This window comes from Pyxicephalus adspersus, chromosome 6 (genome assembly GCF_032062135.1).
Source record: "Pyxicephalus adspersus chromosome 6, UCB_Pads_2.0, whole genome shotgun sequence".
In the NCBI taxonomy this organism is placed as follows: Eukaryota; Metazoa; Chordata; class Amphibia; order Anura; family Pyxicephalidae; genus Pyxicephalus; species Pyxicephalus adspersus.
Window position 1 is genome coordinate 26,476,870 of NC_092863.1, and position 14,451 is coordinate 26,491,320.

The 14,451-nt window shown below is 37.7% G+C and overlaps 1 protein-coding gene across 3 annotated transcripts in view; it reads left to right on the forward strand.

Moving 5' to 3' along the window:
• The first annotated feature begins 4,523 nt into the window (after positions 1–4,523).
• Positions 4,524–14,451, forward strand: part of ERCC6L2 (ERCC excision repair 6 like 2) — a 113,833-nt gene continuing 103,905 nt past the window's right edge. Inside the window, exons 1-3 of one of the 3 annotated variants that reach the window (XM_072414984.1) lie at positions 4,524–4,645; positions 8,609–9,029; positions 10,853–10,975. In XM_072414984.1, coding sequence (XP_072271085.1) covers positions 8,748–9,029; positions 10,853–10,975 — 405 coding nt within the window. In that variant the 5' untranslated portion in view covers positions 4,524–4,645; positions 8,609–8,747. Of the gene's footprint in view, positions 4,646–4,872; positions 4,891–5,051; positions 5,343–8,608; positions 9,030–10,852; positions 10,976–14,451 lie in introns of those variants that run through there. The other 2 variants (XM_072414985.1, XM_072414983.1) reach the window with 2 other exon arrangements.

Below are 14,451 nucleotides of genomic sequence, written 5' to 3' on the forward strand. Positions count from 1 at the left end.
TTTATTGATGTTAATATGTGTAATTTTTTATTTATTTCCGCCCCGCAAATAGAGATCACATGCCCACTGAATGCCTCAATGACAAAATAAACCTTTGGCTTGCAGCTATGGAAATGAGTTGAGTATGCAAATAAGTTATAATTATTTAATGCCTTTATACAGGGTTTCAGTTTTTACAAAGTGCATGCTACTCCTTGCTTTCTAAATTAGGGATGTCTTCCAATCTGAAAATGTCATACACCTGGTTATGTATCTTTTATTGAAACCACAGCCACAAACCTGAAATATGTTATTTCATTAAAGTAATACAATGGTAAACCATTGGAAACACATTCTGCAAATCTTAAGTCAAGATGTTTACAGGCAAGAATTATGAGAGGATTTACGAAATGTGCCTTTTAATTCATCAGTTTTCGTGAAAATGAATTATACAGTCTTCAAGAACAAAACATTATTATTAGTATTAATATTATTGTTATTAATAATAAACAGGATTTATATAGTGCCAACATATTACGCAGCGCTGACAACATCTGGTTCACATGTAAAGTTTTTTTTTTTATAATAATGTGAGAGATGGTCATTGCAAAGAATTATTAAACATAATTTTACAATACTGTTACAGTAAATTAACAGATCACAATAAGATTGATTTAAGTCAGTGTTATCCAAAGGCAAAATAAAAACATTAACAAAGCTTTAAAACATGTCCTAAAATATAGACATCCAGAAGCAACATGATTCAAATTATTTTTCAAAGTTGAGTTTGACATTTTATCATGTATCAATAAAACACAATCACAATCTGTGTTTACACCACATTTATAAAACTTCTGTGTTATATTTAAGATTTCCTGAGATTTGGGTTTTGGAGGAGGTTCCATACGTCCTCTGAGAATTAGTGATACTGTGTTAAACAGTATGAATTTCAGTATTTAAAGAACTGAATGTGAAAAAAGAGATTTGATATATATGTTTTACATGTGCAGGCACAGCTATCTTTGTATTCACTGGTTAATACAACCTGTACACAATGCAAAGTAATGTAAGTTCAATGCTAAGTAACAATGTTAAAGTTGCACCATAAGGTTCCATGAGATGCTTTTACTTTTTCAGCCCCCTAATTAGGCTTAACTTCTGTATTTGGGATACACAGAAACATCACCTTACAATGCAGCACATGCAGAAGTTCCTAGGCAATCTATCTCCAATTCTAGGCACTGTCACATATGGGCCTGTTTACAGGAAGCCACTGTGGTAAGTCACATTGGAAAGTCGCAGGACCATTAATTAGGAATAGCTCTTCAATGCACCTATGTTGCATTGAACCAAGATGCACCATAATTCACCACCATAATGAGGTGAGTGAATTTAGTTAATTTAAAGCTGGGAACTGCCATTTCTGTCCCATCCATACAGTAACACTTGGTAAATGGGTAAACTAAAGATCAAGTAGCTGCCTTATAAACCCAGGAAACAAAGGCTTGGAAACACTGAATGCTTTGGTAGTGTGGGCAGTTACAGGGAATAGATCACTTTAGTGAATATGCCCACAATGCAGAATGGCCAACAATGAGCTGATGTTCAGATAGAAAGTGGCGGCCATCAAATAAACGCTGATGGTCCCAACCATATCCAGTTTGTACAAAGCATTCACCCTAAAAAAAAATAATATAAAGACAAAGAGTAACACAATGTCCTCAGTGAGGGAAGAAAATGACAAAACCAGTTTAAACAACCAGGACCTTTTAAGATTAAAAACACAAAAAGACATGTTATCTTCATATCAGACACAAACACTAAAGTCCATCACCATGTGTAGGTGGAATAACTTGGTGACAAATAGGGATAAGCGAGAATGCCTCTTGCAAAAATTTCCTTGAACTTCAAATGGTTCCTCGAAATTTCGACAAACTGTTTCGCAAAACCATCGGAAGAGGAAATTAAAAGCCCTGCATTCAGCCCTGGGAATCTCCCTGTTTGCGATCCCCGGGGCACTAGAGGTTAATTAACCATTAGTGCCCCGGGGATAGCCACAGCTGCAATCATTGAGAAGATGCCTGGCAAAGGAGAACCTCCTGACATTGTAATTTAAGTATCTCTTACAAATGATACATTTGTTACAGATACAAAGGTATCATTTGTAAGAGATACTTATATGTGGCTGCAATCATTGAGAAGAGTGTGCGATCCCCGGGATACTAGATGCAGCACAATGCAGCCCAGGAAATCCTCCTGTTCAGTGAGAGCTCGACCTCTCTGTGAATCAGAAGGCCATACTCACTTACATTTTCAGTCAGCGAAAAAGGCCCGATTCGCCGCGAGATCAAACCTAATAATCTTGCTCGTTCATCCCTAGTGACAAACACCATACAGTGTCCCTAATCCTGCCAGCCATTGCCACACAACATCATTAATTGTATTCATTTGATTGAGAATACAATAGCCCCAAGTATTGTATGTGTATGGCACAAACAATGTTGTGCTTTTTAGCCTAATGTCTGTAATTCACAGATGATAAAAATAGTGTAGAGGAATTAATGTCTACAATTAAAGGATATATTTTTATTGATTTACAGCTGACCATTTATAAATATATTTCACCTTCACGGTAGGCTACACAACTAAGCATGTATTGATATAAAGGTTTTTCAACTTTGCTTTTTGAATGGGGAGTAAAATGTAGAAGGCAGCACATGTTGAAATATGTATATATTTAATTAGTTAATGAATACAGATTCAGAATAAGGACCATGAGAATGTAGTTGTGGAGATATGTGATGTTCTTATAGGTAAATTTCATCACAGCCCCTAACCTCCGACAAACAGCCAAATGCCCCCCTAAAGCATATTCAGTATGTTTACTATTTTATCTGTCAAAGATTTTGTTATTCTGTGCAGCCATTCTTGGGATTTACAAACTTCTGAAACATAGCACATCCAGGTAGTTTACCTTGTAATGTCCTGATTTGCTAATGTAGTAGGTCAATGAGGAGCTAATGCACTGATGACGAAGACTGGCCAGGTGGGGAAGAGGTGAGGAGAAAAATACATGTAACCTTGGGGCTAATCGAGCCTGAATGATAAGACTGGTGAATAGAGGCGATTGTACAGAATACAGAAACTAGAGCAGTGTTTTTCAACCAGGGTTGCATGGAATCCTAAGGTTCCTCCAGAGATATCTAGGGGTTCCTTGAGCAATCTGTGACTCTCAGGTCAGTTTAGGAGATATCAATAGTCCTTTTGGCTATTTGTAATAGTGGCAGTCTTCCCACTGGCCAGTAATGTATGAAGCAATCTTCCTACTAACCACCACACTAATGTACTGTGAGCTGTAGATATAGTAGTTATTGTAGGGATTGCCTGAAGACCTGGAAGTTATTTCAAGGAGTCCCTTCATGTTAAATGTCTGGGAAATAGATTATGTGGGGTTAAACTAATTTAAGAGCTTTCTCCTAAACATACTAAAAAACTGTTTGAATGGAATAGATGTTTTCTGGCTTATCACTATTGTCTTGTGACACACCAGTGCCTACCTCTAGGAAAGGCATTGTGGGGTGAGCCCCCTACTCCACCAACAACATACAAAATACAACTGTATTCTCGACAGCTGTCACAAACCAATGTGTATAGAGAGATATTGCTTTTCCTGCCTCCTGAAGTAATGTAGGTTGCCGCCCCCTCTTTATAAGGATTTTATAACAAAAGATAGAGAAAGACAGGGGGGTTTCTATTGATTTCACTCACTTTGAATTATTGTGGTATTCTGTAACATTTATTTATGTAGTTTTGCTCATGTAACCTGCCTTATGACATCTGAATTTGCCTGGTCGCACATATCCTAATACATACCCCCACATTTACACCCAATCAGAAATTCATCTTTTCTAACAACCTCTGAACACCCACACACTGCATCCCAGCATCATGACACTACACACCTATTTACACAGTACCAAATGAATACACTCTTCCACATAGTATTAAAATCTATACACTTGGAACACCCATACATATCATAACCCCTGCCCACACACCACATTTTTTTAAAACCAATATCTGCATAATCACTCACTCCTCCATTGGTACACAGCATTTGCATCAGTCCTCCCATATATAATAATATATTTACTTCTATTTTACCTCAAACTTTGCTGGAGAAATTCACCAAGACCATGATATTATTGTACAGAATTTTATTATTAACATAATATATTTAATATTTTCATGTATTACACATATGTATTATAATATATACAGTAGAACCCCAGTTATCCAAAACCCGTTCCGCTTTTTTGAATGCTCCTGCAGCCCTGGCGGAGCTGTGGCATGTGTTCTGCATCCAGGAACACATGGTACAGCTCTTCCAGGGCTGCAGGAGCTATCAAGAAAGTAGAGCTGTCAGCATAGCAGAGCTCTGCTGATTGCTCCGCTCTGGGAATGGCTGAGGAAAGGGAAACCCTGATGACGGCTCAAGCGTAATTAAGGTTTTCTTTTTCTCAGCCATTTAGCCCTAGAGGTGAATCAGGACAAGACTTCCCATTCAAGTCTAGTGCTGAATGGCATAGAAAAGGAAAAAGGAGTTGACCTCAGTTAACCGGAAACTACACTTATCCGGAAGTGCCAGATAACCCGTGGGTGCCAGGTAACCAAAGTTCAATTGTATGTTTTTTTAGTTTGGTTTTTTAACTTATCATCACATCTAATAATGAAGAAGCACCACACTTATACAAGCTGCAGAATCACACAACTATATAACACAACCCACTGCGACCCTTCATTTACCGGTACTTGAATCTCAGGCCCGCACTTTCGATAGTATACCTACAATTTTATTCAGCGTTGTTTTATTTTTGCAAATTAAACCTGCACTTCATGTGGCTGTGAAACGTGAGTTGTTCTTTGATTTTTTTCTTGTGGATGTTAGAGCGTTGTTTGTTTTATTCATGAAATGAAGTGCGGGATGTGAAAATGAAAGTTTGTGCTAGATTTACCTTAGTGTCTGCGGGGAGGGGAGCAGCACGGGGAAGCATAACGATGTGCGCAGGGCAGGAAGTATCTGCAGGAGGGGAGCTGGGTTGTCCTATTCTGGATTATAAATAACAAGAACAATGTATAGAAGAAGCAGACCATCACTTGTACACCATGTATCTTGCATGGCCAGCCATGTTGTGTTTCTGCAACGTTCATAGAATGACTGGACAGTTGTTATCAAATTGTATGTATCGCGTCACATTCTACAAAGACACTGTGCTGTATTAGACGTATGGTTACTGTGTTTGTCATATCCATAGTGACACAGGACAGCTGAAGTATGGATTCTGTAAAAATGGAAACACAAGGCAAGTAGATATCACTGGAATGCTTACAAAAAGAACCTGACGTGATAAACATGGAGGTTGCAATTACTGACCTTACTAATTGTGTGCATATCCATCATGATGAGCCTGAATGTGCAGATATCGATATTTCTCTGACTTCAGTAATATGTGTACTTGTGGAAAGATGGAAGTAGTAGCCTGCATAATGACATTTAGTAGGATGAGTGCCACCATTTTGCTTCTCTTCTTCCTATTCCAGGAGATCCTCAGCCAACTTGATTGGCTGTGCTGGGTTGATGTAACTCTCATGAAGGCTTGCTAAAGCTCATTCATTGAGGCACATGCAAAGGTAGCTGGAAATGGGTAGCTTAGTTTTTTAAAACAAAAAAGAGGGAGGGGCAAAGTCAGGTTTTTATGGCAAGCTAATACTGATAAAACAAACCATTCTATTATAGGTAGCTTATACACAAAACATTAAAACTCAGTATGACATCATAAAGCAAAGAACAAAAACAAAGCTTCATGGGCTCATTACCACATATCATGAGACCCAGTTTACATATCAAATGGTGTAAATTTCAGTATAGTGAATGTTTGTCTCATTCCCGAAGTGTTTTGCATATTTGCTTCTTCAGGGCATACAGAGACTCACACTGGTTGTTGGTTCTTAAATCAGACAGATTGAAGAATGAAAAGGGTAGTACCATATGCTAATTCTGACTTGGATTAGTGTCGGACTAGCAATTAATTGTTCGGATGTCTACATTCTCAATCCCAATTGAACACTGTATTTTTGTTCCAGATAAAAGGGTATTAAAATTGAAGCTTGGGATGTTGCAATATTGATTATAATGGGTGGGTCATTAGACTAAATTTACAAAGTAATTGTCTGTTAAGAACACTAAAGGAGTCTTTACAAAAAGGTATGTGGTGAAGGGAAACCTCTTGACAGCTGGCAGCAGGCATCTCGTTCTTTCCACTTCCCCCCAACGAACAAAGTATGTGAGATTCAGAATCCTCTCTCCACATTCCTTCACCACACTTTTTGTTTATGTTCTTTGCTTTATGATGTTATACTGAGTTTTAATGTTTTATGTATAAACTACCTTTCATAAAAAAAACCTTTATCAGTATTAGCTTATAAAAAGCTGTCATAAAAAGCTGTCTTTTGCTCCTCCCACTTATATTGTTTAAGATATTAGACTTGGCAAAAAAACAATTAAGCACAAAAATCACGATTTCCATTTTGGACAATCTTCTGTTTTTTAGCTCAGTTTTTTGCCAGAAACTCTGACTGATCAAGCAGGTAAGACGCATTATTGCAGAAGCTTGTCCCTATCTGCAATAATAATCTATCTGATTATATTTTAAGTTGCCCCAAACACTTCAGGATTATGATATTGACCTTTGTTTTCAGTTTATTAGAATCAACTAAAGTGTCTTGTGCAGATTATTATTATTATTTCAAAGTATTTTATATAGCGCTGACATATTACTTTTAAACATTACAAAGACCATAGTCATTTCACTAGCTGTCACTCAAAAGGACTCACAATCTAATGTCTCACCATAGTCATATCCCATTACCACATTTTGGGGGGACGTCAATTAACCTAACTGCATGTTTTTAGAATCCGAGAGGAAACTCACGCAAATACAGGGAAAACCTGCAAGCTGCAAAGGCAAGAGTTCCAACCTCTGAGCCATTGTGCCACCCAGATGTTTAATAATTGCCACTCGCAGCAATTGTTAGTAATTATTATGGGTGGCAGTTTTAGCAAGGATTATGGTAGAGAGAGGCAGCCTGTTCTGTATAGAAGGAAGAGGAAGGGTAAGTGGGAGGTGCCCCACTGCAGGGACTATAGCACTGGCCATTTGTGATCTAATATGGAAGATTGCTAATTGTCACAGGACACCTCTATAATTGCTAGATTGTCATCTAAGACAATCGCCAACATCATCTACAGCAATGAAAATCATCCGTCAATCTTGCCTAAATCATGCTAAAAATCACATATCAGATCTTGTTGACCAAAATGTTCAATCGTAAATCTTTACTAATCTATATATATATATATATATATATATAGTGGAGGGTCACCAGGGGTTGCTCATGGTAACGGGATGCTTACAGGGCAGATCAGAGGCAGAAGACGCCAAAAGTCTAAAATAACTGCAGTTTTTATTTGTTTAGGCAAGTGTCAGTACTTTAGGCAAGTACACTCTCCAGCACTTCACAACAAAACAAGGCTGGGCCTCTGGCTACCTCACTTAGGTGCCCTCTCCTACTAATACATTCACTATATCAGTACTGTTCCACTCACAGTTTAGGTCTTGTTTGCCCACTTGCTTTCCTGGAGCTCTGTCCCCTTTTCCTGCAGCCTGGAGCAGATTCTGGCTCCTTTCCCAGTCTTATCATCCAGGAACTGTAAACACATTTTGGCCATTTGAGGCCAGGCATTGTTTTGCACCAGGGGAACTCAGGCCCTACTGCACCAGTGTAAGGTTATACAATGGGGGGACTCCACTTTGTCCAAGATAATATCAAGTATGGTGGAGCCTAACCTAGGCTCTACCATCTTTTACACCTCTAAGATCTTAAAGCGAATGTTATCAATGATCCTAATGGGGTAATTGGTGAAACCTGACTTTGCTGGACTCATGCAGCTCTGTTATATAATATCCACCTCTCTTGATGAAGCAGTTGAGTCTATCTGTGAAACAAGTTGAGCCAACTTCTGTTTTGGTGGTATTGAACTACCAATCCTGAATAAGTGAAACTTTATCGCAAATGATCACTGAGCTTATCATAGTTTAATTTGTAAATCTTTTGACATACACCCTTCATTTAAGTTGGATGGATCTTATAATATTTGTGCAAATTAATAAGGTATTTTTATACAAAATTTTGAACAAACGACATGTCATATGCCTAAAAAGTCCCTCATCAAAAAAATGTGTTTTATGTATCAAAGCCCGATACTTTCTTTTATGTTGTGGATATGCAAAACTTGCAAGATATTTTTCAGAATTCAGAATATTTCAGAATTCAACTATCACTATAAGCATAGCTGATCTTTCTATATTGACCAACAAATGTTTGATTGGATGGAAAAAAAATATTTTTTAAATACAGATTCCCATTTTATGTAAAATAAAAAATGAACCTTTATTAAGGTGCACCTGCAGAAAATGTTTCTTTAACGTGTACATAAATTTGAAACAAACAAGCCTTATGATTAATATTGGTACTTATTTACATTTTTCACTTTCATGTGTTTTTCTAGGCGTATGGCACATTTATGAGAAGGGTTTGGCACCACTCTGATATCGGGGAGTTTAAAAAAGCTGTTGTAAAGTCTATTGAGCAAGGAAGATAATATATCCTATGCAGTGGTCTCATTTATTGATGGGACAACAAGGAAAATGCCGCTAAGACATCTCCCTAAAGCCAGTGGCTGCAGTAATTCCTGGAACACTTCCATTTTTGATGATGAAGACCTGGAGAAACCCTATTTTCCAGATAGAAGACCCGAAGCCCCTTCTTCAAATTTCCCACTGTCAAATACTGGAGTCTTTGTACCTTATACTATCAATAGGTATTTGCGTGACTATCAAAGGGATGGTATCCAATTCTTGTATGAACACTACACACGTTCAACTGGATGCATCCTTGGTGATGATATGGGGCTTGGGAAGACGATACAGGTATTTTACTGTTCTTTGTTCATGTTTTTTTGTGAATTGCTATTTTAGCCCGGCTCATTAGGTGCCAGTAATTGTTTACAAGATCCACACATTGGTTGGGGGAAATCATTCTCAGATGGGTGTAAAATTAATTTTTGAGAATTTTTGAAAGCTCATCAGGTCAATAACCCACAATGCAAAGCTTTATTACAAATCTTTACCCACTTCTGTGCTGTATAATTGAAGATGGACCACTCCAGTATACTTTCTGATATATTACAAAAGGACTGATAAATATATACTTGTCTTTACAGTAAACATATTTTGCAGACTTGCAGACTTCTGAAACAGCTAAAAATAATTACAGGGGAGCTAGGTGATATATATATTTATGTGTTTTTCTTTCAAACTAAGTGAAAATATAAGTTTTTCTGAGCAGTCCCAAAAACATGGGGGATTGAAATAAAAAGATCCTTTTAGTGGTATAACTATAAAATGGCTTGTATACATAATATTGTTAACAAGTAATACATTGTTAACAAGTGCTAAGTTATCATTTGATAGATTTTTCCATCCTTGTTTTAAAAATCAATATTGTAAAGATACTGTAAAGTAAAGTAGTGTAAAGTCTTAAACCAACAATGTGAATGCTATAAATTTCCCCCCACATATATTAAGATTTTGCTATGGTCTGGCTAACTTAACACTTAGTAAAATCAACCAAAATGTCCAACTGCATATGTCTATGTCATAACAAATTCACTATCCAGGATCTAACAAGTACACCAAGCATATAGAAGGTACTCTTCTGTATTCTACCATCATTCAATCCACTTGAGGAAACCACCACCAGTTGACTAATAGGTGGGTGTAGAGAACAGAGGGAAGCCATTTTTTAAAATAGAGGTTGCTGAGTGATTTAGGTGCCCACAGTAATAAACAGCAATTTCCCGAAATAAAGTTGAGATTCTCCAGGCAGCACAATCCCCTCTCCTGTTCCTACCTTTTGCTCTCCTCTCACCCATTCAGCAGGTTTTTATACACGTTTACATCAGTCAGACACATACAATTCACTGTTTTTGATCACTTGTTGGATTACCCAAAGACATTGCACAATTGGTGATGGTTGCAGAGCTCCTATTTTTTGGTTTGGGAAAAACTTTTCTCTAGGCCATCCTTTCTCCACCAACATTCCATGGGACCTCAGGCTTCCTTCTGAGTTGCTGATGCAGATGCAGTGGCAACTTGACTTACCAACTTCACTGACCACCAATACAAGGGATAATTTCTACACTGACCACTAATTTTTTCTACATTTTTACTCTCTTCACTTTGTTTTTTTTTTGCTTATTTTAGGATTTTACTAAAATTATTTTTTTATACAAAAATAACTATTACTATTATAATAGCATTTTATAATTTGTCTTGAGTGTTAGAGGGACACAACATTCGTTGTTTTAATATTTAAAACAACTTGCTTATCATGTTACTGTAGATATCAACATTTTTATCAGTAGTTTATCAACTACCGATAAACTAGTTAATCAAAGTTATTTCAGGGTTACATCTAGGTAAAAAATTTGGGAAAGGCTGCCCTAGGCTGCCATTTCTTTTCCATTAACCTTTCAGTAACAGTTTGTCACCAAGTAATTTCTTTCTTTAGAGAACAAACTGGCTCAGAATAGAAGGCAGAACTGTTTGGAAGTTATATTTAATGTTGGCTTCTTCGATAGCTAATTACCTCTACCCAGTTGAACCCAACCTGGTTGATAGCATTGAAGCTGATCAAAAATACAATACACCTTTTTATTGCATTAATATTGAAATTTGCCTTTTTGGTTTAGGTCATTTCCCTTCTAGCTGCAGTCCTACACAAGACGGGAACACGAGAGGATATTGAAAATAACATGCCTGAATTTTTACTGAGGACAATTAAGAAGAAATGTTCTACTGAACCTGCCAAAAAGGTTATGAAATATAGTATGCTTTGGGTTTTAATGCCAAGATTCTTTGTTTGTACATCACAATATAAATAATTACAATCAGAAAGATGAACATCTGAACAACAGCAGTGAAAGCCTTCTGGTTGACAAACATTTGTAGTGCGTTTACTGTGCTGTGCATACAAATATTGGGTTGCTATTTTTAAGTAATTTTGATGTGACTCTTCAGTTGTATCCTGCTTTCCATACTGGTTGCTGAATATTGTATTACATATACAGACTTGTAGAATCTGTTCTCTAGCAGTTATCTGTATTTTCCGTGATCAGATAATATCTGCTCATCAACATCTACTGCTCAGCAACATCTGTAGTTTGTGCCATATAAATAATCCAAGTATTCCTGTTAATTTGGCTAATGGTAAATAACCATGAAAAAGGAGACGAGGGTCCCAATATGTGGCAATGTTTATATTTATTGAGCATTCTGCAGCAATAAGATTCCTTTAATCCAAAGGAAGCTGTTTATTGTTTTTATGTTTGACTAATTTCCAATGTCTGTGGGTAGCCAAATAGACTTGCTGCATAGGAACAATAAAACACAATCAATGACAATTATTGGTAACAATGACTTTATAAATAGTGATGCTGCATACTGTCAAAATAGTGTTATTTTAAGTATATAGATTCTTTGTTTAGCCACTAGCAGCTGGACAGATTAGCTATAATTACTTGTACTTTCTGCTGAAGGAATGTCTAAATTCAAAACAGCAGGTAATAGTAAGTAATGATTAGGTTCACAGTGGCCATGAGGTTGCAGTGCAGCTACTGCATCCTTATGCCAGGGAACTGCTGCCTTTGGGAAGATGCTACATGTAGTTTCTGTCTGAAGCAGCCCTATAAAGAATCAATGGGGGCGGCAGTTAGCAGTAGCAGTACCGTCCACTACCTGCTGTCAAAAAGTTTGGACACATTGGACAGAGAATGGATATGTAGAATCTAAAAAAGTACAAATAGAGAGGATGACCCAACCTGTAGTTATAGTGATAGGTCTGCCAACCCCTTTAAATAATCAAAATATAAAGAAACAAGAAACAGACTGGGTTTTTTTTGGCAAAAATAATAAACGTATGACTCACAACAGACACAAGTAGTTAAAACTACATTCAAAATGAAGGCATCCCTAGATGTCAACTTGATAGGGATATGCCTTGCTTTCTAGACAATAGGTTGTCAGACTAAACCTTGCAACAGATGTAGAAAGGCTCAATAATTTCTCCCGACGCGTTTCGCCCAAGGGGCTTCATTAGGGGATGCGTAGAGAAAGTCAGAGCAACTCTACAATAAAATATAACAAGGTATGTCACCAACGACAAGGGAGTGCACGATGCATGAACGGTGCTGTACATACAGCACCGTTTAAGCTCTATGGAGAGGGGAGGGGGAGAGCGACGGAGCGGCACCCTGCTGCGCACTCTCCCCTTCCCTTTCATTAGGATCGGCTGTCGTCCATCGTCCGTGGATCCGGCAGGTCGGTCGTCCGGACGATGGACGACACCGACTGTACACACAGCAGATTTTCGCCCGATAATTGGCCGATGCCGATTATCGGGCGATAAAAATCTGACGTGTGTACGTAGCTTTAGATATACAGAATGAATAACATCACAAAATCATAGATGTATGGTTGGGTGAGAGCTAAAGGATAGTACAGCACTTATGTTTGTTGTCAGAATCTGAGTATATAAAATATATCTGGGTGATTGGAACAGACAATCAAAAAATAATAAATAAAAGTGTAAATTGGGTATGCTGACTTGTGTTTAACCATGATATATCACCAAGACATTGATATGGTTTACAAGTGTTAATAATGTTCAGCAGTGTTGTAAGCTTAAAAGTGTTTGTGATAATAAAGATAACAGTCAAAGTTAAACTTGCTGAATTGTTGTAATAACATATAACGTAGCGTTAATTGCTGGTAGAAAAAGGTAAGCGGTCCTACTGCAACAATTCGATGCAGAAGACAACAGCCCGGGTTGGATAAGGGATTTTATACTTCAAAGAGGTTTCAGGAAAAATTGTTCTGGACACAAATACCTGTGAATGTTATCAGAAGGTAATATTAAGTATGACAGTGGAAAAAAGCCTGTGTTGTTCAACTTGGACAAAGAAAGGAAAAGCTTGGTGCCCTGCTGCGTAGGTTCAGATGAAATTGCACAAGGTAGGTTTAAAGAAAGCATGTGGGCTGGTGAGGAAAAAATATATCTTCCATTAGGGTTACTACTGGTAAACTTCACAGCAATGCTAAACATTGATGGTGAGGTAAATGGATACCGGTGTCTGTCAGCATTCAAAAAAGTTGATGCTATGCTCAAAGTGATATTGAGAGCAAGGCTTACCTCATGAGCTGTATGTATCAAAATTTAAAGAGGGGAACATAGCAGGCGAGATCAGCAAGAAAAACCACTGGGGGGACTGGAAAACAAGTTTCACATTATATTAAGGCAAGAAATTGGCGCCCTAATGAGTCCAGAGCGCGTGCATCAGTCATGGAAAAGCAGCTGCCTGATCATCCACATATAATGAGTGGACCGGAGGGCGAGGGGACTGCCATCCTCCCGCTGCATGAAAATGCACCAGGGATGATGTCTTCAAAATGTCCACAGTGCTCCACCCAGAAATTTTTTTGAGCCGGGTGGAAAGAAAATCTAGGTGGGTGGCAGCCCCTGTATTTTGACCCAACTCTTCAGTAACCACCTTAAAAACAACCGGGTGGTTTCTGAAAAGTGCCGGGTGGTACACCCGGCTAAAAGGGGCTGGGGAGAACACTGGTCCATGAGGACAATGGGTTCCCTGCTCTCCGCGAGGGGGAGGCACCAGGACAGAAGGACTGGGTGGGGAAATGCTCATGGGTTAGATAGTATATGAATGAAAGGGGTGTGTTTGTGGGTGTGTGTATCATGAAATGACCACAGTAAATAAGATCAGAACATTGAAAATCAGTTTGATGTTCTATGACATTAAACATTTGAGCAATAAACAATAATGATGTTCTCAGGACAAAATAGGCTTGCAATTACGCTTAAGTTATACAACAAAGGTAGAATTGATGATACAACAATATAACACAATGTGAGCATATATTGATTAGCCATTCTAGATTGGCATATTAGCAAAAGAGGTTATGTATTTTTGTTACAGGACAAACATAATAGCAGATTAGTGATTGGCATAATGAAGTAAAATGACAATGATGAAAAAGATATATATATATATATATATATATGTTCTATACTACATTAACCCTTAATTGGAAGAGACAGTCAATAGAAGACCACTCATGACAGTGATAAGTTAATAAAATGATAGTAGAAATAGTCACAGGAATCCAAAGTAAAGGATGTAAGAAAGAGGTCTAAAACAAATGCGAATAGAAATTGTTTAAAGCTTATGAAATCGTTTAGGCCTGTTTTTTGGTGGCTTGTAGGTCAAAAATCCAT